General features: G+C 37.7%; 1 protein-coding gene across 1 annotated transcript in view; it reads right to left on the bottom strand.

Moving 5' to 3' along the window:
* Positions 1 to 27,178, bottom strand: part of ZSWIM6 (zinc finger SWIM-type containing 6) — a 186,202-nt gene that overhangs the window by 67,767 nt on the left and 91,257 nt on the right. The window contains exon 3 of the mRNA XM_034655634.1: positions 761 to 1,117. Coding sequence (XP_034511525.1) covers positions 761 to 1,117 — 357 coding nt within the window. The remainder of the gene's footprint in view (positions 1 to 760; positions 1,118 to 27,178) is intronic.

Raw genomic sequence — 27,178 nt, 5'->3', positions numbered from 1 at the left:
TCTTATTATGAAGCATCCTGTCAGAAATGTCCCACTTTGGGAGCGCCTGGGTGGCTCCGTTAGTTAAGTGTCCGAGTCTTGATTTCAGCAGGCTCCATGCTGGGCATGGAGTCTGCTTAAGATTCTCTCCCTCTACCTATGCCCTGCTCTCTCTCTCCCTCCCCCTCTCTAAAAAAGGAAGAGAGGGAGTGAGGGAAGGAAAAGAAATGGAGAGAGAGTGAGAGAGAAAGGAAGGAAGGGAAGGAGGGAGGGAGGGATGGAGGAAGGGAGGGAAAGAAAGAAAGAACTGTCCTGTTTTGGAAAATAAATTTTAAAAGAAAATGAAAAAAAAAATTCGGAGTATGTGCAAGTCAGTTTACTGATAAAAGCTGACAAAGGTGAATTAAATGACTAAGTCCGTGTTTTTCATAACTGAGTATCTAGTATTTGATGAAATTTTCCCAAGTGAAAAAGTGTAAGAACCAAGCTTTAGGAATTGAGAAATTTTTCTAAGCACAAAAGGCCTGGAATCTAGTACAATACAAAAAACACTTCAAAAGAAATGTTTTAGGATGCAAAACTAAACTTAAAAATCTCAGTATGTCAATTATACTTCAGTAATAAAAATAATTTAAAAAATTTTTTAAATCTGTCTTGGCTACTTAAGAGCAATGCTGATGACCTAAAGTCACATTTAATTCATTTTTATGCAGAAGAACTGAATTTATAAATGAAAAAGGAATACAGGGAAGAAATCTACAGAATGATGTCTATAACTCACCGTGAACTTGGTTGATTTCTGAATTCTGGGAAAGAATTTCATCTGCTAATTTCTGAGCAGTTGGCAAAACTTCTGTGTGGTGCACTGTGATCAAATACTGTACAAACTTTTGTAGTTGGTCTCTATTCATTTGAAAGAGAGTCTCTGAAATGGGAAGATGCAGTTTGACCTGATCTGGCTTGCGGATGCGGTATAAAGACAGTGCCACAACATGAGCACAATAAAATATGTCCTTGTTTCCACAGCTGCAGGTCACTGAGGTAATCTTGCAACGATCAAAGCTGATGGCCACGTTGCAAACAGTTTCTGGCTCCGATTGTATTGCAGGTTCTGTCACTGTGCCACTCAAGTGGAAACCTATGTGAGAGAAAGGGAAGAGAGAGTTTAGCTGCTGCGTTCAGATGCTGTGAAGTATTTCTAATTCTTTGAAATGCGTAGTACTTGACAGCTGCAAGAAAAAATGTAACAGCTCTTATTTTCAAGTAAAAACATTCAGGCCACTCAAACATCCTTTGCACCTCCCCTTCTCCACATCTTACAGGTAAAAAAAGAAATGGTATTCAACAGACATACTCAAGTATTTTACATAGCCATACAAAACACCACTTACAGCAATATGCCGCCATCACACCTACAGGAAGTTGTTAGATCACAGCGCTAATAAGCCATAATTACTCTGAATCTGTGGTATACCTGACAAAAATCAGTGGTTTTCTTCCTTTTCTTTTTTAAACTTTTCAAAGTAGAGTAGGCCAGCTTGGTTTTCTGCTCAGCAAACTCCTCCCTTCCCTCCACCTTCATTCCAGGCAGCCACTAGCATCCTCCAACCAACAATGCAACTCTGGGGGGGGTCTTTCAGACACATTGATAAGTTTTTTTTTTTTTAATTTAAGAATCTTTTATGTAACATGCATGATACATGCCCCAGTACACCAATATCCATGAGCAATGTCTACTGGTGGAACTGCAAAGCCCACCAGATCTCATATATGCTACAGTCTAAGTAGCTCACAATGAGCTGGTACTGATGTTAGGTTGTTAAATATGCTGACACACACACACAAACACACGAGCACACAAAATCACTAAGTGGAAAGGGGCTTTACAACTTAAACTTGGAACTACACACAAATCCTCCACACCCTCTCTGACCAACAGGCCATGTGGCCAGTGCTTATAATGGTCCAGAGATGAGACATTCACTCCACACATGCAACAACTCCCCCACCGCAAACCCCCCCCCCCCATACCACCAGGANCACAGGAAGAGCTCACAGCCTTCTGAAAACTGCCTCCCACCACATTGCCATCAGTCAGTCCTGGCTTGTGTGGCCAGGGGACAAAACCTCCTCTCTACATTTTTATAAATATGTGGAAAGCTAATCTTAATTATTTGGGGGGGGGCAAATCTACGCAGTTTCACATTCTTTCTCTGACAGCCAAATTCAGAGGTAAGGGATAAACCTTCAGGAGATCCCTTTCGGAACCTCCTGGACACTGATCTACCTCAAGATTTTGGGTACCTGACAGAAACCTAAGCTCCAAAATGAAGCCTCTGGCTCTCTTTCAGCTTCCCACTATCTATGCTACTTGAATAAAGTTCATCAAGCAGGACACTCTTCATTCACAAAGAGAAAGATCTTTACATGCGGGAAATCTGAGAGGGATGGCAGACGTAGGACATGAGAATGACAGCCAGATGATGCCTAAAATTCACATGTGGGGCACTTGAATTTTACTTACTATCTACCCCAAGGGATGATAATCAGGCCAGAGAGTTGGAAGAAACACTACTCACTCCTCAAAAGAAATCTTCTAGAGATATAATTTCATCCTAATAATTCATATTTAGTAACATAGTAGAAAGAGAAATGTGAGGTAATAATTTTTACCAAATTAATCAATTTAAAAATAATCCCTAAAGTTACTAGTAAGCTTCACGATAAGAGATTTATAATGTGGTAACTTTTTTCTTACAAAGAGATTATCTCTGTTTCAGAATGAATATTCCAGTCTCCTTTATCTCTTTTAGTCAAGAAGTTTTTTGAATACGATAATTAAAGATACATAGTGATGTAAAGTCATATTTTTTTAAAAATCTAATGTATTTTCCCATGAGGAAAAAGTCACAGAAAAAGTAAACACCTAAAAAAAAATTTCAGAAGTGAATAATAAGGGCAAACTTACCTTATTATATACCAGATGTACTACAAGCATACAGTACTTTAAAATTTACGGGACAGGCACAGATTAAGATAGAAAAAAACCAATGGATCGCAAGAGACAATTCAAAAAGTTCTCAAGTATATTCCGTACGTTTAATGCAAGGGATCTCAACATTTTCCACCTGTCACATACATACATGTGTACAAAGAAACCAGTTATCACTATGGGGAAAGATTTATCATAAACTGACCATTTATAAAATTGATCCTTCCCAGCTTAACATTATCCTATCTCTCCTAGTCCACCAAAGTCAACATCTTTGTTTCTCCATGAAAGTGGTATTGGAGAACCACTCCAATCACAGACAAAGCCAAGACAATTGAAGATCCAAGAGTTAGACTCATTAGTATTTAGTCTGTAAGTGTGTAACATAATGGGTGCTTCAAAACATACTGATTTAGCTACCAAAGAAGAGGCCCTTTAGAAAAGTGATGAATCCCTCAGATAGTTTTACAGAAAACTGTTTCAGATGTGTAAGGCAGAAAGAAATAAAGTATACTGAATGCTGCTATCATGAAATTATGCCGAAGGTAAAACTCATTATTTGATTTCATTACGATAAACATTTACTATTCTCATGTGGTCTTTTAAAAAGCAAACTCTAAAATATTGTGACTTCCAAAACAATTTAATTCAAGAGAGATGTGAGAGCACACATAAACATATACATGTCTTACAGAGTAACCCTTCATTAATCTGATTATCATCAAAGATTAAGATATTTCATGAACGTTCATTTTCCAAGCAATTCTAGATTATCTTCAAGTACTCAAACTCCTTTAAGAATTCCAACCATTTTTCTTAGAAAGATTTCTAAATGTTTTAAGTTCTACCCTGCCACCCTAATCAGCTGTCCATCTGGTGTTACCAAGTGAGGGGGGCAACACTCCCTATAACAGGCAACTGCCAGTGACAGTATTTTTTTAAGCAGGCTTTTTGTTACTTTTCTCTACTATCAGCCATCACAAGGTCTCCTCTCCTATACATAGAAAATTCTTTGCTCTCGGGCCAGCTGTGCCTCTAATTTGACTAGTTTTGTGGCAGCTATTCAATACTCAGAGGCTTATTTGTTCAGAGGTTCTCCCACCTTACTTTTAGGTTGGGATGGCTGACGCTGCTAGAGGTGACTGGCTTTACTTTAAATACAGGAAAATTACATACACATATGTAAGTGAGAGCTGGTATATTATTTTTTAAGACTATGCAATACTGAGTCAGTATGTAGGAACTCTATCAGGCCTCACTTCAGAATTGTGTGGTCCTCTCTTATTTGAGAAACGTTCTTTGAAATTCCAACTCACTCTCAGTGGGTCCTAAATCATGCCAGAGCACCCACAAAAGAAACAAGGAGAATATTCCTCCCTCAACAATCCCTAGACAGCTACATAAGCCAACGTTCCTCCAGCTCTTACTCCCTACCCACAGCTGGTCTTGTGTCTTAGGGAGTAGGCAACCTGAAACAAAATAATGTTCCTAAAAATGGGTTTTGCCTTTCTGGAGTTCTGACAAACCTTGACCCACTGTTTTAGAATCACAAATACAAAATCTCTTTCTGGTATAGTTAACTGTTCTACATGACAGAACTGAGGACAAAGAAAGGGGCAATTCTGCACTCCACAGAACATGGGCAATTAATTTTCGAAGAACTCAAACTGAAAAAATTACATCAACCTTTTCTTATAAATGTATTTATTTGACTTTACAAAATACAATCTGTCAAAGATAGTTAATCCCATAAGAGCAAACCTCAGAGGGCAAACTTCTTCATCACCATCACGTTTCATCAGTGAGCCGAATAAAAGGTTAGTATTCACATTCTCAATCTGCAGATCTGAAGAAACACAAAGCAGAAACCAAGGCACAGCACTGTGGAAGCTTTGATAGTAGAGACATTCTGATTCCCATCAGGCTCTCTCACTTAAATGCTGTGTGCTCTGGACAGGTTATTTAACCTCTCTGAGTCTTGTTCTATTCGTTTCCAAAATGAAGCTAGAAATACCTCCTAGGGTTGTTTTGGGGATTTAAAAGAAATAACATATGTAAAGCACCTGGCACATAGTAAAAGTGCTCGTTAAATTTTATTTCTCTTTCCTTCCCTTCCCAGCTGGAGAAACAGGGGAGGGGTGTTGGACACAGTCCCTTCATCTATAACACTTTTTTTTTTTTTTATCTTTGCTACTGGAAACTTGCGGGGGGGGGGTGCCACGGAGGTCTCACCTGAGAAATGGCCTGTAAAATAAGCGTGGCCACTGAGAATGTTTGAGGTAAGTGAGTTGGATGACACTAGAGGGATCACTGCTGTTTGACAACAAAACGAAAAATCTTCAGTTACACCTTTGTTTAACCCAGCTTCCTTTCCCCATTTTCCTATTAAGTTCTACCAACACACATTTAATTTTGTGAATGACTGTTACTTCATACACAGAGAAACCAGAAAACAACAGGGGAGAGATTTATTTTGTTTTAGTACTCATACATATTTCTAAAATGTTATAATGCGGTGATTCTCGAAATGTGGTCCAGGGACATACCCAGAGGTTCCCCAAAAGTCTTTCATAGGGTACAAAAGATCAAATTTTTTTTTCATAATTCTACCTAGATATCGCTGACCTTTTAAACTCTCCCTCACAAGTGTACATTCAATTTTCCAGAAGCTATAGGACGTGTGATATAACGAATGTTCATTTCAGAATGAACATAGAGACAGGAATGAACATAGAGACAGGAAAATCCAGCTCTTTTCCACAAAGACAGACATTACGAAGATTTTCAAAAATGCAATACAATGCCACCTTTTCCACCAAAATATCTTTTGTTTGGGGCCTACAGTTATTTTTTCATAAAGGTATGTTCTTTATTATTAAAAGTATGTGAACGACTTTATTACTGTTATTTAGTGGATAGTCATTATTTTTTCTCAGCTTTCAAACAGTAAATATCAATAGGCATAATTCTTAGAAGCAAAGGACTTGTGTGATCCTCAATCATTAAGAATGAGATCAGAAAGACAAAAAACTGCAATTATAATGTGCTGCTAAGAAATGGAAAAAATAAATCCTCTTCACCAAATCATCTTTCAAATGGCAATATTTGCACTTGTATCTTACACTTCAGTAGTGAATAAGGCTCAGCAGAGAAATACTGAAGGGGCAAATTTCTCACCCATGAACACATATTCATATCATCTACATTAATCTCACATTAACACGGATTAAAGTTTCTAGAAAGCAAACATTTACTCCATCACTGATATTCTAAAATGAACTTTCCTTAAAAGCTAATTTTCCATATCAAAAGTTGGATTTCCGTTGCATTTTAAAGGGGACAAGAAGACCCGTAGTATCAGACTGGAAAGACAACTGTTTTAAAATACACAAAGAATTTCTAAAGGTTGTCTCTTTGTGTGTGTGTGTGTGTGTGTGTGTGTAACCGAAAAATGGTTACAAATTCAAAGTATTAGAAAATTTCTAAGCTAAAATAAACTGACAGACATGAAATAAATACACGCTAAAAACTACTTCTTTCAGGGCACATTCTTTTCAGAAAAATATGGACCCTGTGCATGAGGTGCTCAAGTAACATATTCTTTGTTGAAAAAGAATTTAACAGAAGCACTGCTGTAGTACTTACACAAATACATCTTTCACCCTTTTCCTAAATAAAAAGAACCCCTGGGGAAATTAAAGGCAGAAACCAAGGCAATGTAATGTTATGGCTGAAAGGGTGGTAAGGTTATGAGAGGTTTTTCTGTGTTTTTTTTTTAAGCTAAGTCTAAAAATGCAAAAGTGTTAACATTTAACACTCTCAAACAAAGTATTCATTGGTTGACTAAACCCATTATATTGGCTAAATGCAGAGTGAGTAATATCTGATTATGTGTCCTTAGTAAAACAGATGAGTTAATCATTGCCTCCAAACACCTAACTTTCACCTTTCCGGAGTCTGATAAATACCGCACACAATCCAACAGCATGCCATGTTGCAATTATCAATTTAAAAACAAAAATTTTAATTCAAATCAAGCACAATTTCCAGATCTGTAGTACAGATGCAATCAAGAGCCCAAGATGGAGGCACTAACAACTCGAAAACCAACTTGTCTAAAATATGATATTCCTTCTTCAACTACATAATTTTCTCAAAGGGAAATCCTAAATTAGAGAGACTGCATCCTCTAAGCTGGCTAATTATATTCTGAAGCCCTAATTTCTAATACTAAGCTTAAACAGCTTATAGAAAGACATTAGGAGACTTTGCTGGCAATCACTAATGAAGCAGTTTCCGTCTTTCAGAAAAATTATTTTTTAAAGGAAAAGCTTTTTTTTTTAATTTCACCTTAAAAATGTCTATCTGGGATGGAATCACTCCTACACTTCGTTAATATTTGAGAGAAAGACAATGGCAAATTAATGCAAAGACCAGACTGTAAACCACAGCACACCACATAAACACCATAAAAATTTACGGAGCATGCAATGGATGGGTCCAACCAAGAGTTCCCAGCGGCATTCTGTTCAGTATGGGTTTTATTTTCTAGTTAATGTATATTCTTGCACCATTTCATGTAAGGATTCGTATGATCACAATAACTGTGTTACTAGATATGAAGGGCGACAGTTATTTAAAATTATTTCTGAAGAAAAAACACCCATTAATTTAGCTACCTGCAATAAACACCTAGAAGGAGCATTAGTTTAAGGAGAATGCATGGAATTAAAAAAAAAAAAATCACATCATTCCTTGTCATGCCAAATCTTGAAGTACACAAGTAATTTGCCAGAATGCATTTCTTTATTTTAACATGCATATTTGAGGGAAACAACCATTGTCTAGCCTCAGAATGGGAGGGGTGGGGGGGGTGTAAACAAATTAGGTAGAATTTGACTTATTTGCATAACTGTAAAGCTGCACAGTGCTTAGGAATTTTCATTATTTGCCGAGTCTTCTAAATTCTACTTTCTTGGGTCCCAACCTTTTCTAATACAGGCAAAGTAGTTCTAGCCTTCCTCCCTTCTTAAAGGCCAGATCAGACAGGCTCCCTTACTCCATCTGCATAGCCCCCAATACGCCTATTACCACCCCTACAGTTCAGTGACTCCTCCTCTTCCCCTCCCCCACTTGGTCTGTCACCTGGGTCTTCAACTTCTGAAATACAAATTAAGTTTATTAGAGCCCTTTGGTGTCTAAACATCAACTCTCAGAACCTCTACACACCTTTGTTTTACTTCCCAGGGTCCAGGCCTAGATCAAGGAGGGGACAGAAAATCCTTTTTACCTGTTTTATTTTATTTCCTGTTGTTGCTTACAGCCAAACAACCTTTAGAAATGCCTGGCTGTTTACTTTAGGAGCGGAAGGTAAAGGAGAAACTCTAGAGACTAATTCTGTTTACCAGAGCCAAGCGGTAAGGAAAGTATGCTCAGACCGAGGAGGGTAGAATGCAGGCTTCGGTGGTCAAAATCGTCCACCCACACCCTGAAGCTCTGGGCCTGAGCCCTCAATCCCAACACGAGCCCCCACATCTTGGCACTAACCAATTCCTAATGCCTAAGGCCCAGATTATGACACACTTAGCTCTCACAACCATCCCGCAAAGTAGGCTATGATCACACTTCCCTTTTTACAAGCTGAGAGGTAGCAGTAGAACACACTCTGAATTAATAAGGAGGGCTCTGAAGGACTATTAGGAACACGGGTTTCTATAATCTAAATGATAAATCCGCACACTGAAAATCTCTCCACACACAACACTCAAATGATTTAAAAGGATGAAGGGAGGCAAACTAACAGATCCAGACAGTAAAGAGTGTTATGGCTTAAGCCCCTTGGAGGCAGGGCACTGTCTTTCATTTCTGTAGCCCAAAGATCCAAAACAGCTCCTGGAACGGGCCAGGCCCTTGGAACTGTGTCAAATGAAGGAAGTGATGGGGCTCTTCCAAGCAATGCTTGCCATGCCCTGCAGAAGTCACAAATAACTAAAAGCTCTGGCCTCCAGCCCAGGATACTTTAACGGTAACTAATAGTTATCTCTTTAGAGTCCACTCCCCTCTTATACTTGTTAAGCCAACAACAGAGGTCTGTGACATCATCTAAGACAGCAGAGCTCTATGGCCTTTCCATCTCAGAGGACTACCCTGAAGCCAACGCTTAAGAAGCATTTGTTAGATGACAGAATGCACAAATCCTCTTAGGCTCCTGGTATGTGGAACATATAGAGTGGGGCTTCTCCAACTGGAATGTGCATCAGAATCACCTGGAGACCTTGCTGGACTATAAACTGCTGGGCCCCCTTTTATGATCCCAAGTGATGCTGCTGCTGCTGGCCGGGGAACCAATAACAGAGATAATTAGAATGACAGCTAAACAAGTCTTTTCTAGTCAAAATACATGTAAGTGAACAAAGTAAATAGAACACGAAAAAATGTATACCTTGTGATAAAAGGATGTATACAATTTCTAGCTTATTGTGTAACCTATATGCTCCCCATTCCACAAAGTCAGGTATGGGATATTAAACTAGTCTCAGCATTAAGAAAGAAAAATAAACAAAAAAAATTCAGCAGTAATAAAAAATGTAATACTATCATAATTGTTAATACAGCTATACCATCTTACTTTAAGAAAAGCATTCAAAATCTAAATTAAAATTTAAAAATTAAAAAACAGAGTATTTACTTTTACAAGGACATTGTTTCACAGTGTCCCATGGATTCCCCATAATTGAGGATTCTTTGTGTATTCAAAACAACCAATTAATGAAAAAAATAATGGCAACTAGTTTAGTAACACATTTTTTGCCTATTTGAAAAAGTCAGAGGCAACAGAACATACAGGCTAACACAAGGTGAGGTAGGACTTCAGGATTCCCTTCCAATTCCAACACATCTGCATTAAATAACCTCAGACAAGTCACTTAGCCTTGATTTTCTCATCTATTAAAAGGGATTAATAACACCTATCTTCCAGGACTGCTCTAGAGTAGAACTGACAAAGTACATTAACCACCACAAGGATTCCTTGTATGGAATGTCTACTATCGTCATTATTGGAATGGAAATGTAATGCCCTCGGAAGCTTGGCATTTCCACCATGTGTACTAAAACCCTAGCTTTTTGGCAAGATTGTGTGCAAGCTTGTTGAAAATGCCAAGCTCCCAGAAGCAGGCTAGCATTTCCGTTACAATAATGAACAAAGATTGTTGTTATTGTAGTAATTCTACTCTAATATATTCATATTTCAAAATTAATGGGACTATCATTTTTAAAAATTTGTCCACATTTTACATAGTACATTCTTAAAATTTGATTTGATTCCAAACAGGGGAGGAAATTTCAAAGGAAAATTAGAAGACTTAAGTTTTTCTCAAAATAACGACTAGCTTCAATAAGCAATTTTTCACTCCTACCTTTGAAGATCTCTCTTCCAAAATGTGTAACAACTTTTTAATCCCTAATGTTTGCCTTCTGTGTCAATGTATATAAAATTATTTTCACAGCTCAAGTCCATGTTGTCACTGAGCTGGAGACTAATTTAAAGTTGGATGTAACCGTAAGGAAACTTGCAGGTCTCACTGTGGAAGAAAAAGTGATCACAGCTTTTCATTCCGGTTAATTTATGGCTTGACGAACAGAGTGAAGTGAGAGCTTCTGCTCTCTTCAAAGAATCCCAAGGAACACTAGCCTTGCCAGGGCTGTAAGTATTGTTATTTCCCTGTATATAGAGATCCAGCTGAGAAGAAAATCCTCTCTGTTCTATGTGTGTAGCTTTAAGAACAGTGAGGGATGGCATTTATACCTTGGCTAAGTGGTACATTATTTTTCCTTAAGTACATAGTAATAAAAGAGAAGCAAAGAGACTGGTCACCTGTTCAGAATGTAGATGAAATTTACTAAGATATTCCTACTCACATCTTGGCTCAGTGTGATTACAGACGATTTTTTTACCTTGTTTCGGTTGGTGTGGGGGAAGTGCTTTGCCTAAACTTTCTACAGTGAATACAAATAACTTAAGAGATACAAGAGTGCTTTTAATAAAATCAAAAAGGTGCTCAAAGTCTTTTTGAGGAAAAAAATCTGCCATATAAATGATGTCCATCACATGTTGTGGAAGCCTGGTAATGACCACACACCAAGTGTAAACACTGACAGTCATCATCAGTGAGGCTCTGCCCTACTGTCTGGCCCAGCCTTATTTTACCAACAAGACACTCCAAAGCTCTCTCTAACCCATGGATGCCCGGCCCTCCCGCAGTTCAGCTACTTTCCAGAGAAGAAGATGGATTACAGCACTCAAGGTAAACAAGGCAGAGAGAGACTGGTCTCCTGGTTCTAATCTCAGCCATTATCTACTGTCAGCCCCATGGGAAAGTTGCTTCATATCTTATTTCTTTTTTTTTTTTTAATTTTATTTATTTATTCGACAGAGATAGAGACAGCCAGTGAGAGAGGGAACACAAGCAGGGGGAGTGGGAGAGGAAGAAGCAGGCTCATAGCAGAGGAGCCTGATGTGGGGCTTGAACCCATAACGCCGGGATCACGCCCTGAGCCGAAGGCAGATGCTTAACCGCTGTGCCACCCAGGCGCCCCTTCATATCTTATTTCTTGTTCTTTTTTCTTTTCTCATGCATTAAATAAGGAAAATAAATTATATTAGATGATTTCTAGAAAATTAGGAAGGTAGGCAGCAGTAATGGAGAGTATTCATGACAAGATGAAGGATGGTAGTTGTCACACTCACACAAGACTTGCCCTGACTGCTACAGAGTCGAAACAACGGTCTTCTCAAAGCACTTCGAAGTTATGGCTCAGGGAAGGAGACAGGAAAAGGATAAATACTGTTATTGCTGCAGTTATGTATAACATATGACACACTGGCATGTGGGGAGAATTTTTTAAAACTCTGAAATTCAATATAAAAGCAAGCAAACAATTTTTATCTACGTAAGTTTTAACCACCTGCTTACAACTGATATTCTTTTTTAAGATTTTATTTATTCATTTGAGACAGAGAGAGAAAGCATGAGCAGGGGAAGAGGCAGAGGGAGAGGGAGAAGCGGACTCCCTGCTGAGCCAGGAACCCAACATGGGGCTTGATCCCAGGCCCTGGAGATCATGACTTGAGCCAAACGCAGACACTTAACCATCTGAGCCATCCAGGTGCCCCTACACTGCAACTGATATTCTTAAGGCATGATAGCTTTTTGTGTTCTATATCTAAAATCTAAATCTAATCCAAAAAAAATCTGATTGCATAAGTATAGGTAAAGGTTATACAAAATGTATAAAATATAGAAAAAAAAAAGAAACATGAAAGCCCATTAAAAATGAAATGAAACAAATGCATCTGATCATCTTGTCTGCCTTCACTACCTCAACGGCAGTATTCTTTCCCTTCCCATCCATTAATTATGAACATGAGTGGCTATACCATTCAACAATCACTTCCCTAATCCCCTAACTTGGTAACAGGCAATGTACAAGTCTCCAGAGAAGTATCCATGGACTCTGGTTCTGAGAATTCACTGGATTATTGGGCCACTGACAGCTAGGAAGTCATAGCAAGATTGTATTTGGAAATAAGTAAGAAGAAAAACAGAGTACAGACCCCCATTTCCCAAACTGTGTTCTATATATGGTAAGAGGTATTCATCAAAGTGGGGGAGGGTGGTGTTCCGTAAGGTCATAGGAGTTTGGATTAAGTTGCATGCAGTACCACCCGTTTGGAGACTGAGAATGTACCTCAGAAGGGTAACAGCTCTAAGAACTTACACAAGAAACGGAGTCCTACTGAACTTTATTTACTAGAACTTTACTTTTTTGTTAAGATTTATTTATTTTAGAGAGAGAGAAGGAGAGAGGGAGAGTGTGAGCACAGTGTGGAGGGAGAGAGGGAGAGACAGTCTTAAGCAGACTCCGCACTGAGCACAGAGTCCAACTCGGGGCTCAATATCACAGCCCTAAGATCACAACCTGAGCAGAAACCAACAGTCTGCACAACCCAGGCACTGCTATTTACTAGAACTTTAAAGAAGAATGATAGTACCAGGTCTACAACAGCTATAGGAAAAGGAAAAAAACAAAACAAAAAACAAAAACCACATAGTTCAAAGTGAGCCGTAGGATTGCTTGACTAAAGGCTCAACTGAGAGTTTAGAATCATAAATCAACATGAGCCAATTGACAGGCCTTTGTGACTTTTCTCCAGTAGTTTAAACCAACTTTGATGTGAGTAGCTTAAAGGCTGGAGATGTCTCACCAACAATATTCCCCTTCTACTATTAAAGAACCAATTATTTATGGGGAAAAGTAAGCCTACTGTTGAAAGTCAATCTTCTTATAAGGTAACACAAAAGAAAGCACACCAACTTTGTTATCTGCTCCACAGAGTTAAAAGTTCATCTGGCATTCTCTCAACTAGAAGTATGTATTAATATTCAATGAACCAGAATACCAGACACTCTCAACCATAATGGTCAAGAAAAGTGTCTACAATATTTTACCTCCAAATCCTAGAAGCATGAGTGGCAAAGCTCAAATATCTGTTTGAGAGAGGGCCCGAGAGAGTCTAACATGCAAATCCTGCATTAGAGTTTAATCCCTAATACAAAGGAACAGTACATGGTGTTCTATGTAGGTGGGACTGTTAAGATCCTGATGGCACTCATAAGTACATAGAACAGCACCTGGCATATATCACGCGCTCACTATTTGAGTGGGCGAATAAATAAATGAATGAAAAAGTAAAAATTTTATTTAGTAGAAAGGTTAAATGAAATCTGAACACTCTATACCGAATTGTTCTGGTGTGAAAAGCTGCAAGATAGCAAAGTCTGAAAACAAATGATCTGTATGCCTTATCACACAGGTAGAGTATGTGAAGGAGGAGTTACTGAGAATTAAATTCTTACTATAATTACCCTGCTTAAGTGTGACTTTTTCAAAATCTCACAAAAGTGCTACTAATAATAAATATACACTATTTAAATAACAACTTGGGTATTTATGTCTTCTGAAAACAAAGTGTTTATAATATAAATGAACAGACAGAATCCATTTTAGACTAAGAAAGCATTTCTGCTGGATGTAGTACTGGTTAACATCATAGAAAGAATTAGAAAAATAAAGGTATTGGCCCAGAGCTCCAACCACAATTTTCTTCTCAACATCAAATAACTGTTAAATAAAACGGTTTATGAATAATATGATCTTAAGTTACCAAACGTTAGGATTTTTAAAAATTAATAATTTAAAATAGAAAATAGAACTCCTGTGCCAAATTTCTGAATACCATTCATTTTAAACAAGATATGTAAACCCAAATGGCTTCAAATATTAAGGAGTGCTAATTAAGTACCAATTATGTATATAGTGGATTAATGTGTGTTTCAGAATCAAAATAATGTGTCTAAGGATTGTCAGTATAATGGAATAAGAAGTGACCTGGGAAAGAAATTTGAGTTTTAATCCCAGCTCTGCTACTAATTAGCTATTTGACCTTCAGTCATTGGCCTCATTTTCATATCTGCAAAAAGAGGCTAAAGGACTAGATCAGTGGTCCCTTACCTTCTTGGGGCGGGGGATGGGGGACGGTAGAGATCCTTTGAGAATCTAAAAAGGGGCAAGAGATGTTTCCCCCAAATATGCACAAAATTATGCAGAGTATTTCAGGGTTCAAGATGTATTCTCTTCCTTTATTTAGTTTAAGGGCATCCTTGTAGATCTCCTTACAGACCCTCAAATTCTAAACTTTAGATTCTACACACACACACAAACACACACACTCAAAAAATATATACTCACATTCAAAATAGGTAATGAAAATCTTTTGCCTCAAATTATTTTTTTCTTTGGTTTACAATGGACTATCAGGGACTTTTTTTTTTAAAGAATTTAATTGTATTTAATATGTATATCTGGTGTATTTTTAAGACATTTAGAAGCAACTGGAATATCCATACAACTATCCACTTACTTGGAAGCAACCAAACTTATCCAGGCTCAAGAGGCTATATTATCCATTCATGAAAATAGGTAACTTCAAATTTAAATACAGCTCACATAATACTGGGCATGAAATGATTAAACAAGAATAATTCTAGATGAGGTTTTTAATGGGGATTAAAGGAGAAAAGTAATGAGGAAAAAACGGGTATCATGTATATGATCCAATGGCTGATGACAATGCTATTCCACCATAAAACTCAAACAACACGCATATTAAATGCAGACAGAAGTACAGTACTTCAACAACATAAGACACACTCAAAAGATATGTGGTCTAGTTCTTTAATCAATCAGAATTAATATGTTTATTATAAAAGCTACCTAAAATACAAATATATTGGATACACTGTCAAAGAAAACTCCACAGTATAAAACAAAAACGAAAAACCTGAGGAATAAACTCCTTGGCAGTTTTCAAATTCTGGAATTTTGAGGAAAAGGCAAATGGCCATACATTTGCAAATCAAATACGTTAGCTTAACAAATGTTCCATCATAATTCAAAATAATTTCCCTGGCAGAGTATGAACCCTGCTATTTAAGGTTGAAATAAATTTGCTTCTTTCACATAGAAAGGTAGTGAGAAATTGTAAAACGTCTCATCTCCTACAGAAATCTATTTCTCTGCTTCAGAGAACTACAAATGTTAGGACTGTAAAATAGAGAAGGAATAAAGACATGATAAATGATAGTTACAGCAGTATCTTTTACTAGCCTACCTCCATTTCTCTCCCTCTCCTAACATTTGTTCTTTCAAATTCTTTCTACACTTTCAACCTTTGCTAAACACATTTGTACCTTGCCTCATTCCCTTGTCCTTCACTCCATTTTGAAGAGGCTAAGGAAATCTCTTCTGGGTCAGCTATATTCCCAGCCACCCCAAACTCCACGTGGACCACTTATAAACAAACTGGGGATATCTGCAGTTACTCTGAGCCAAGAAATAGTTTCTTCCTTTGGAGACAGCTCTACAAGTCTACTAGGTGCACAAGTCTAAGTTGACTTTCTTATTTTTAACATACCAAAATTCAGCATTTTGTTAAACAAGAAAATGAAAAATTTAGGCAGGCCAGAGAAATTTTAGCCTTAAAATATTTTCTAAAACACCACAAGAATCCCACTTTATGGGGCGCCTGGGTGGCTCAGTCGTTAAGCATCTGCCTTCGGCTCAGGGCGTGATGCCGACATTCCAGGATCGATCCCCACATCAGGCTCCTCCGCTGGGAGTCTGCTTCTTCTCCCACTCCCCCTGATGTGTTCCCTCTCTCGCTGGCTGTCTCTCTCTGTCAAATAAATAAATAAAATCTTAAAAAAAAAAAAAAAAGAATCGCACTTTATTCTCCATGATGATTCTTCCTCAAACAAATTTTGGTTTTTCCTAAATAAATACATAAAAATTGTATTCACACATTCTTTTAGGGATGCCTCTGATACAGTAAATCTTCCTAAGAACCTGAATTCTCCTGATGTAGAAAGGACAGCCATACTTAATAATATAATGCATGTTTAAGGGAGAAAATCAGAAATGAAAGGTTGATACCTTAAAAGACGACTAAACTATGGCATTATCAGATTAAACGACTATCTAATTTTCATGATCGTGACCCCAAAACAGTACTTCTGTGTGCTCAAAAACTTTGGCTCTTAATAATTTCTCAGACAAAAGGTTCAGCTAGAAAAACTGAGGAAGGAAGATTTTTTTCCCCTAAATCAGCATTTTCATTTTATCAGGTTGATGAAAATCTTTCAAAAATATATCAACACTTCCTAAACTCCCTGAACAGTATCAAAAAATCTAATTTAACACTTGCTTGATGGCTCAAGGTTATCATCATGAACAACATTTACTATACTACGTCCTCCCAGTAATGCCCTCAAGGCCTCGCTCAGCAGGGTTATTGGCCCTTTAGCTGAAGACCTGAAGAGCGAAGCACAACTGCCCTGCTGGCCTAGTGCCCGCTCTGCTCTGTATTTCTCCTTCCTTCCCGAAGTCAAGTGCCCCTTTCTCCTGCTGACATTTTGCTTAATAGTTGCATCCCCCCTAGTTCTTCTAAAATGGTGGTTTACATCCTCTAGGAGTTTGGACACTAGATAACCATCGTTTTTAGAGCTGTGTATAAGAATAAATGACCTCTGAATACAGGCCTGAGGTTTTCTTTCATGAGTTAAGGGCTTAAGCTTGAGTCTGGGGATATTGGTGGATTTAGCTTGGTAGCTTCAAAAGCCCACCTTTTGTCTTTGTTTGTTCTCAACTGTATCCCAGAGAGAAAATAATAATGAGAGAAAACAAACACAGTACTTTTCAAGTTTTCCATAAAAGTGCCATAAACTCAAAAAGTTAAGTTCTAAAAGTACTTCTCATTACTAGAAACACCTGCTGTAATAGCATGTCTGATTACTTTAACCACTACTGCCAACAGTAACGAGAGTGAACTTATCTACTGGTCACCACACAAATCTCTCAGAAAAAAATGACTTTTTAGACAAACATACATTAATAACATAAGAAAGCTCTATAGATTTTAAGACAAACATCTTTTTTAAAGAAAACTAGGCACACCCAGATCTTGGCTTCTAAATACCATTCTCCAACAGAAGGAAGCAAAGCTTCTTGGAAAAATAGCTGATTATAGGCCCAGGATGAAGACAATACGAATAGTGCCAGAAGGAAGCGCTTAGAAAAAATTGAGGGAACTGTCCCATCCTGAAAGAGTCCACTTAGCCAGGCTGCAACTGTTTGAGCAACAAAATAAATAACATTAGATTATATAACTCAATAAAATAAGCTTGAGGCCATACCGATATAAATTACTGAATGAATAAATAAATAAATGGAGAAGGGACACATCTTCTTTACAGAAGAATTCTAACTAATAATGTAGAAGGACTGAAGAAAATAAAAACCATACTTAGAACAAATCCAGTAATATTTGGTGCACGCATGATACACTGACAATGATAAAATTAGTGGGTAAAGCTTTAAAAAGAAACAAAATATTTGCACAGCCTCGAAGTATCTCCCGGCCAGACACCTAACTGTGGTGGTTTTAGCATATATCCACAAATTCTTTGATACTCTTCCCTCTAGTAGGTGGAGCTTAATTCCCTTCCTCTTGAATACGGCCTGGATTTTACTGACTCCTTTGTAATGAAACGCAAAAAACCTGTGGCTTTAGGGGCACCTGGATGGCCCAGTCAGTTGAACATCCGACTCTTGGTTTCAACTCGGGGTGTGATCTCAGGGTCTTGAGATCAAGACCCACGTCAGGCTCCCTGCTCAGTCTGCTTGAGATTCTCTCCTTCTCCCTCTGCCCCTTCCCCCCCACCCTGCTCACTCTCTCTCTAAAATAAATAGTATGTATATTTAAAAAAAAAAACCAAAACCTGTAGCTTTAGTGGACAAAGTCAGATATCACCTTAAGCAAGTGATCAAGGTTAGCATGACCAATAATAACTTATGTTGATATCAACGTACCCCCCCGGAAGTGATGCAATAAGTGTGTAGCACTATGCTTCTGTGATATTCTTGCAAAAATGCACAGCCTCTATCTAATCATGAGAAAAGCATCAAACAACTCAAATTAAGGGACATTCTACAAAAGTACCTGCTCAGCACTCTTCAAGAAAAGTGGCAGGGTCATGAAAGACAAGGAACAACCAATAACCTGTCACAGATTAGAGGAGATGAAGGAAACATGATGAATAAAAGCGTTATGGTACCTTGGATTGGATTTTCAAAGAGGAAAAGGATGTTAGTAGAAATGCTGGAAAAATCTGAATCAAGCCTGTACTTACTTAAAAGTACTGTACCAATGTTAACCTCTTAGTTGTGATAAAAGTAGCAGGGTTATGTAAGGTATGAACATTAGAAGAGGCTCGGTAAATAGCAAATGGGAACCCTCTGTACTATCTTTCCAACTTTTCTGTAAATCTGAATTTATTTCAAAAAGAAAAGTTTAAAAAAATCCTCTAAACTTGATATGGTTACTTAACATGGTTATTACCTAGACCCTAGCAAAAGGGGCACAAATATCTAAGCCACAAAGATCCTTTGGGCCACTTTAATATAACTTCCTAATATTTCAATTTAAAGATTAAGAGGACTTTTCATGCCAAGAGAAAGGGTATGAAGACCCTAGAGAAATGTGTGCCCATTTGTAAATTGGAGTATTGAAATAATGTCAAAGCAGCTTTCCAATATAAAACTGGCAACCTAAATATCCATCAGCAGCAGACTAATAAGTTGTGACATACTTGTATGGTACAATACTACGCAGCTGTGAAAATGAATGGACTACAATCACATCTGAGTTTTTTCTTTCTTTTATTGAGGTATAATTGACATATATTAGTTTCAGGTGTAGGTGTAAAACCTAACAATTCAATATTTGTATACACTACAAAACAGTTGCCATAGTAAGTCCAGTTAACATTCTAACCATACATAGTCACAAATTTTTTTTCTTGTGGTGATAATTAAGTTCTACTCTCCTATCAACCCTCAAATACCCAATACAGTTTTATTAACCACAGTCAACATGCTACATATTACGTCCCCATGACTCCTTCATTTTATACGAGGAGGTTTGTACCTTTCCACCCGCTTCACCCATTTAGCTCAATCACCACCACCCTACCTCTGACAACTACCAATGTATTCTCTGTATCTATAAGCTTGGTTTTTGTTTGTTTTTTAGATTCCACATATAAGAGAGACCACACAGTATTTGATCTTCTCTTAGTGCACTTAGCGCAATACCCTCAAAGTTCATTCACGTTACCACAAATGGCAAGATTTCTCCCTTTTTTATGATTGAATAATATGCCATCTGCATGTGTGTGTGTGTGTGTGTGTGTGTGTGTGTGTAGGGGATGTACCATAGTTTCTTTATCCATTCATCCATCGAAAGACACTTAAGCGTTGTTTCCGCATCTTAGCCATCATAAAATTGTGTTTCAATGAACATGAGGGTGTATGTATCTTTTTTGAGTTAGCTTTCATTTCCTTTGGAAAAATACCCAGAAGTGGAATTGGCAGATTATACGATAGTTCTATTTTTAAATTTTTTACTAACCTCCATACTGTTCTCCATAGTGGCTGCACTAATTCACATTCCTAGCTGTAGTGCACAAGGGTTCCATTTTCTCCTCCACATCCTTGCCAACAATTTTTGTCTTTTTTGATAATAGTTATTTTAACAGGTGTGAGGTGGTATCTCGCTGTGGTTTTGATGTGCATTTCCCAGACGATTAGTGATGTTGAGCATCCATGTACTTGATAATCATTTGTATGTCCTCTTTGAAAAAATGTCTATTCATATCATCTGCCCATTTTTAATCAGGTTTTTCTGCTATTGAATTGTATGAATTTTTTGTATCATTTTAATCAGAAAATATGATTTGCATATTTTCTCTCATTTGAAAGGTTGCTTTCTTATTTTGTTAATGATTTCCTTTACTGTGCAAAAGCTTTGTAATTTGACGTACTCCCACTTGCTTATTTTTGCTTTTGGTATCTTTGCTTCTGGAGTCAGATCCTAAAACTCATCACCAAAACCAATGTCAAAGAGCCTTCTGCCAATGTTTTCTTCTAGTTTTATGGTTTCGGGTCTTACACAAAAGTCTTAGATAGATTTTGTTTTTGTGTGTGGTGTAAGACAGTGTTCCAGCTTCACTATTTTGCATGTGGCTACCCACCCAGTTTTCCCAACTTGAAGAGACCATACTTTCCACACTGCATATTCTTGGCTCCTTTGTCATTAATTAATTGACATATATGCATGGGTTTATCTCAGTGTTCTCTATTCTGTTCAACTTATCAGTGTGCCTGCTTTTATGCCAACACCATACTATTTTGATTACTATAACTTTGTAATATAGTTTGAAATCAGGGAGCATGATATGCCTCCAGCTTTGCTTTTCTTTCTCAAGAATGCTTTTACTATTTGAGTTTTTTTTGTGCTTCTACATATTTCAGGATTGTTTGTTGTATTTCTGGGGAAAATGCAAACACATCTGTTTTGATGAATCTCAAAATGTACTACTTTAAAGGAGAAAAACTGAAAACTGCAAGTTACAGTATATAAAGACATAGGCAGAATATTAAATGGAAAAAAGTTAAGGCAAGGAAATGATTCATACAGAACTCAGGGTGCTGGTAACTTCTGCAGGGGGTAGCAAGTAGAAAGTGAAGTAAAGGGCTCCGAGAAGGATATACAAAGGGCTCCAAAGGTACCAGTAATATCATATTTTTAAGGTGATTAGTGGGTACATAAATTGTTTTGCTTTATAATTCATACACCTATTATATTCTTTCATATTATATATTTAATTATAAAAGGGGTTAGGAGGAAGTTTATCTTTTTAAGTTTTACCTTTTAAAAGAGCCTGCCAACTAAACATAATTCATTAGTGCTATAATTTTTCACTCTTTAAAATTCCAAACTTAAAGGTAACATTTGAGGCAGCTGGCTGGCTCAGTCAGTTAAACGTCCAACTCTTGATTTCATCTCAGGTCATGATCTCAGGGTCTTTTTTTTTTTTTTTTAAAGATTTTATTTATTTATTTGACAGAGATAGAGACAGCCAGCGAGAGAGGGAACACAAGCAGGGGGAGTGGGAGAGGAAGAAGCAGGCTCATAGCGGAGGAGCCTGATGTGGGGCTCAATCCCATAACGCCGGGATCACGCCCTGAGCCGAAGGCAGACGCCCAACGGCTGTGCCACCCAGGTGCCCCATGATCTCAGGGTCTTGAGATCAGGCCCCATGTCAGGGCTTGGTGCTCAGTGGAGTCTGCCTGAGAGTCTCTCTTTCCCTCTCCTTCTGCCCCTCCCCCACCATCTAAAATAAATAAATAAACTTTAAAAGATTACATTTATTTTCTGAATCTAGAAAATAGCCATTTCTAAAAACTATTGCAGAAAGTACGTCACCCATTCAAGGCCTACAATGTAAAGCAAGTTTAGTTAATGAAGTCCAATGTTACACTAAGAAATCTACCCTTCCTCCGTTTAAAAGAACTGTTCCCATTATCTCTATTACCATTCTGGGACAAAGTATTTTCCCCTCCACAAAAATAAGAAGCTTGTGTATGCTAGAAAAGATAATTAAGAGAAACCCGCTTGGGTGGACAGCACATAATTCTGAATACTCGTGTTTCCCTTATTACCAGACCAAAGTTAACTCCATACTATAATTGAAACATCTTCAGATTTTGAAATATTTTATGCATCTCATTTTCTAAAAGCCACAAGTTATTCATAAAAGGCCCTCAAAATTAAATATTGGGGTTTCTTTTTAGATTCCTACAGTAAATGCCACAGGTTAGTTATCACACCTGGGTATAAAATAACAGTATGAAAGATTCAAGATAAAGGTACTTTCTTCAACTTTTTAATTATTTCCATGACCAATAATAATAGAAACAGTAGGCTTGCTCTAAATACAAAACACTAAAGTGGGCCTCGGCTCAATACCCATACCTAAATATAGTATTTCCAGCAGAGAAAACTGGCCAAAATCCACCACTATGACAAGCCTAAGTTATAAGTTATCAAAAGTATACTTATAAAGTGGGAACTCTGGTCAGCATTAAACTATTTTTTTAAATGTAAGTTAGCTCAGTCTAAACTTGCTATATCCTTACTCAATGAGAAATACTTGATTCCACATGAAAATAATTATTTACTTAATTATGCTGTAAGGTCAAGTTCCGAGTTCAAAAGAAAAAATTCCCAAACACCCAAGGGGTACAAAAGTAACCAAGGTGAAGTTTAAAAACCACATATCCTTTCACAGGGGCATTTTATTGCATTGTGAAATTTTGCTTTTGAAAAACCATAAAATTGAGAAATTTAGGTCACTAGAAAAATCAAAAGAAAATAAAAAGAACTTATAGAAGGTTTTATTACTTCTATTTATTACAGGTCTCTTGAAATATGAACAAACTTTAAATAATGTATTTAATAGGATTATAATTTAAAGCACAATTAGGATTAAAAAGAAAACCACATATAATCTAGATAGTCTATCAATCTAAATTACTCTAACATTTGTACCCTGACATCCTGAATCGAACTAAAACATTCCTGCCACAATGCCAGCTTCCTAGTCAGGCTTTCTGAAAAGACTAAGGAATCTCAAGTTTCCCAAACTGAGCAGGAGCCAAAATGCAAACCAGTGCCTCCTCAGTGCAGTCATAAGCAGTGAGCACTCAGTATAAAGCACTCCTAAGTCAAAGCAGTTTTTATTCATCACAATGACAACAAGCACAGTAGCCAGCCGGTCAGTCTTCAGGAGTCAGGACATACTTTTAAGGTAACAGAAGCTTCAAACTATAGTCCCTGGAAACAGACTTCTTGGAACCACATTATCTTTAAATAGATAAACCTCAATTGAATGAAGTAAAATTACAGATGGCTCTAAGAAATATACCTCACCACTTAAGTGTTCCCAAAATGACCAATGGCAAATGTTCCTGGAGTTCCTCCTCCCTGCCCTTTATTACTTCTCCCTTGAGTGCTGGCTTCTCCCTGGCTCAAGCATCACCTTCATGAATCATTTTCTCTCAGTTCACGAGGTAAGGGTAGTATTTGCTTTCTATACTATTTACTACTTTGGAGTCCTGTAAATTTTTTTTTATTTTTTATTTTTTTTATTTATTCTACAGAGACAGAGACAGCCAGCGAGAGAGGGAACACAAGCAGGGGGAGTGGGAGAGGAAGAAGCAGGCTCATAGTGGAGGAGCCTGATGTGGGGCTCGATCCCATAACGCCGGGATCACGCCCTGAGCCGAAGGCAGACGCTTAACCGCTGTGCCACCCAGGCGCCCCTGGAGTCCTGTAAATTTTGAGTAACAACAATAATAATCGACTGATTATGCAGGTCAAGCATTCAAAGTTCAAAGAAGTGTAACCATTAGAATACCAGGAAGTGATTTAGAAAAAACAAAAAAACAAAAACAAAAACACACACAACTCCCAGCAGTAGCCTGAACTGTCAGAGGGCTTTATTAATCCACTTGAGGGAAAATGTGTTAAAGGTGGCAATTCAACTGACTGCATACTTTTTTAGCATGCTTTATTTGTGATACCAATTATTTATTTTTTAATAAATCATACAAATGAGAAATCATTTCAAGCGAGAATACGTAAGTCTCTGAGACCCTATTTGTTGCCACCCCTTCCCCTTCCCAGCAGAATGGGAAAACTGATGGGTCAAACTCAAACCATCCACAGCCATCCATGTCCACTGCCTTCAGCAATACACATTTCATAGATGGGGCATAGAAGAATTCGAACAAATCACCATTTTTTCCTCCCACCTGATACTGCCAAATTGTTGGAGGGGAAAAAGTGAGTGGAAAAGATAATTCAAGAAGAGCAGCAGAGAGAAAGAAGGGAGACGAAGAAGAAGCTGATGATGTCAGAAGACATGAGGCTTACGGGATGCTACTAGGTTCAAAGCCTCTAATTAGCAGTAGAGGTATGTCAATTTGGAACACACTCTGTTTCTAAAAAGGAAGGTGTTCTTTCATTCCAAAGAGGTACTTAACAGTCAGTCCAAAATGTTCAGCACCCCAGCCCATCTTTTTGGTTAAGCTGGCAGTCACACTTCCAGTCAACCCTCCTTTCTGGTTACTGCCTGAATCACACCTAGAGATCAATCAGGGGACAGGTGTTTCACTCAGACTGCCCTCCCATCTGCTTCACATCTGTTCCTGTCCTAAAACAGCAATACTTACATGCAGAGAGGGAAAGAGTATGAAAGGGATGAAGTGGCTCCCCCACAAAGCTTTGTACAGTCAGCATCACCATCCGTCCCAACTATGCTGGGAATGTGACTCTTGGAACTACGGTAACAAAATCCCAGTATAAAATACCACCACCACCACCACCACCACCACCACCACAACTACTGAGCACCTTTCAAGATGCAGACTGGGATAATTTAAGCAGAAGAGAGTTGTGAGATAGTATATATGGCCTTATTCAAACCTAGGCTATTAAAACAAATTAAAAAAAGTATTCAAAGTCTGGATATTCAATAAAGTAAATTAGAAAATACTAACAATTACTTTAAAAGCTGTATAATCCTGGGGCGCCTGGGTGGCACAGTGGTTGGGCGTCTGCCTTCGGCTCAGGGCGTGATCCCGACATTATGGGATCGAGCCCCACATCAGGCTCCTCCGCTATGAGCCTGCTTCTTCCTCCCACTCCCCCTGCTTGTGTTCCCTCTCTCGCTGGCTGTCTCTATCTCTGTCAAACAAATAAATAAAATCTTTTTAAAAATAAATAAATAAATAAATAAATAAATAAAAGCTGTATAATCCTAATGAATACTTTGTGGCACACCTTTTAGTAGTATTAAACACTGAGGAAAAGTCAATGTGCAACCTATGTATGCTAAATACTGGGTCTAAAACTCAAAAAAAGTTTTCTCTTATAAAACTCAGTTTGGGTGACTCAGCATGAGAAACCAATGTGACTGAAAATAACTAGTGGGTATATCCTACAAGTATAGGTGCTATTTTCTCAACTACTGCTCTACTGTATTATGAGGATGAACCTAGAATTAAAACACAACACTTACCAGGAATCAACATTCTTAAATGTAAATGCCAAAAAGAAATCTTACAGAAGGGCCACAGAGATTCAAAGAGGGAAAAGATGCCCTGGTTATAAGGACATTCAAGGTGACAGTTTTAAGGCCATTCAGGGCGACAGTCCTACCATTTTATGAGGTTTCCCAGAATATTATCCTTGCAAATGGCATTGCAAGTATATAATGTCAAAATATCCTATATTCACCTATTACTCTCTACTCCTCCTGGCACCATGATTTTCTCCGAATACCTCAAAGTCCCTAAGTCAAGGCTAGTCTCATTCAATTTCACTGCCAACTATGGTCTTACCTTTCTCTTCGTTCCTAAAATAGGCTTATTTTGACATCCACATGACAAATCTTCTCACCATACTCCAATATACTTCTTGGTTCAATGTTTTTGTTTTGCTGCCTCTAAGTTTATCAGATTAGGCCCTATATGCCTTTGTGAGGTTGCAAATTCCTTCAACAGTTTCTTTCAGACTGCCTACCAGCAACTCTATCATCTCTCCTCCCCCAACACAATCTTTGTATGGTCACATACACTAGCTCATTTATACCAGACTCTCTTACATCTAGCTTTATCAGTTAGGTTTTCTAAACCTTAAGTGCAGTAAATATGAGACTGATCTGTGACAAACAATGGCACACAGAAACCATGAATAGTAACCATATGAAAAAGGCTGGGCCTGCACAGACAGAGGCTTTGCACAGCACCAGCTCTTCATCCAACCCCAGCCTATGGATGGGCTGTATGGCTTTAGACATTTAACCAATTAGGTCTTAGTTTCCTACATATAAAATGTGAGAGCTAAATTAGGTAATCTTTAAGGTTATGTCCACCACAATTTCATTTCTCTCTGATGGTAATATTCAACTGCACAGATTATTACTTTTTTACAAAAAAAAGTTTTGCAAACATGAAACATGGAGGAGGAGTTTTAAAAATCACCACCCTATAGAGCAAGAACTAAGTTTATTAAGCCTTCCATATACTCTCCTGAACCCAGATGATTTGGACTTAAAAAATCTCTTGAATGAGGAAAGGAAGACTGACTAGAGTCTACCTGTGAATTTATCTTTACACCCAGGAAGGATACAAGTTAAGTCTGCCTGATTACAAAATGTTAGGAGTATGTGTATTTTAGTGAATTAAAAAAAAAAAAAGGACAGGCTAACAATTTCAAACTCGGAATCACTGCCTAAACTGCCATGAAATTTTAACTTTTACACATAATATAATCTCAGGTAGATGATTCATATCTAGATGAACAAGAAAAACTCATTAGCTCATGCAATTTCCTCTGCTAAATATGCCTTCTTCTCCCTCTAGAAGTCCTAGTCACCTATATGACCTATTTCAAATTTGATCATCCAGAAAGTCAAAGACCATTACTATGTAAAACCTCACCACCTACCACACAAAAAGTATTTGTTCTATCCTCTATGAACCAAAGTACTTTCTGCAGATTGTTATTATAGCCTCTTAGCACACAACACTATAGTGAATTGTTTATACGCCTGTCTGTCCCAGTGGACTGTAAACTGTTTTATTCATCTTTGTATCCCCAGTACCTACTAGGACCAGGCA

Source organism: Ailuropoda melanoleuca, chromosome 3 (genome assembly GCF_002007445.2).
Source record: "Ailuropoda melanoleuca isolate Jingjing chromosome 3, ASM200744v2, whole genome shotgun sequence".
In the NCBI taxonomy this organism is placed as follows: domain Eukaryota; kingdom Metazoa; phylum Chordata; class Mammalia; order Carnivora; family Ursidae; genus Ailuropoda; species Ailuropoda melanoleuca.
The sequence above is the reverse complement of the archived record's forward strand: the minus strand, read 5'-3'. Positions and strand labels throughout refer to the sequence as shown.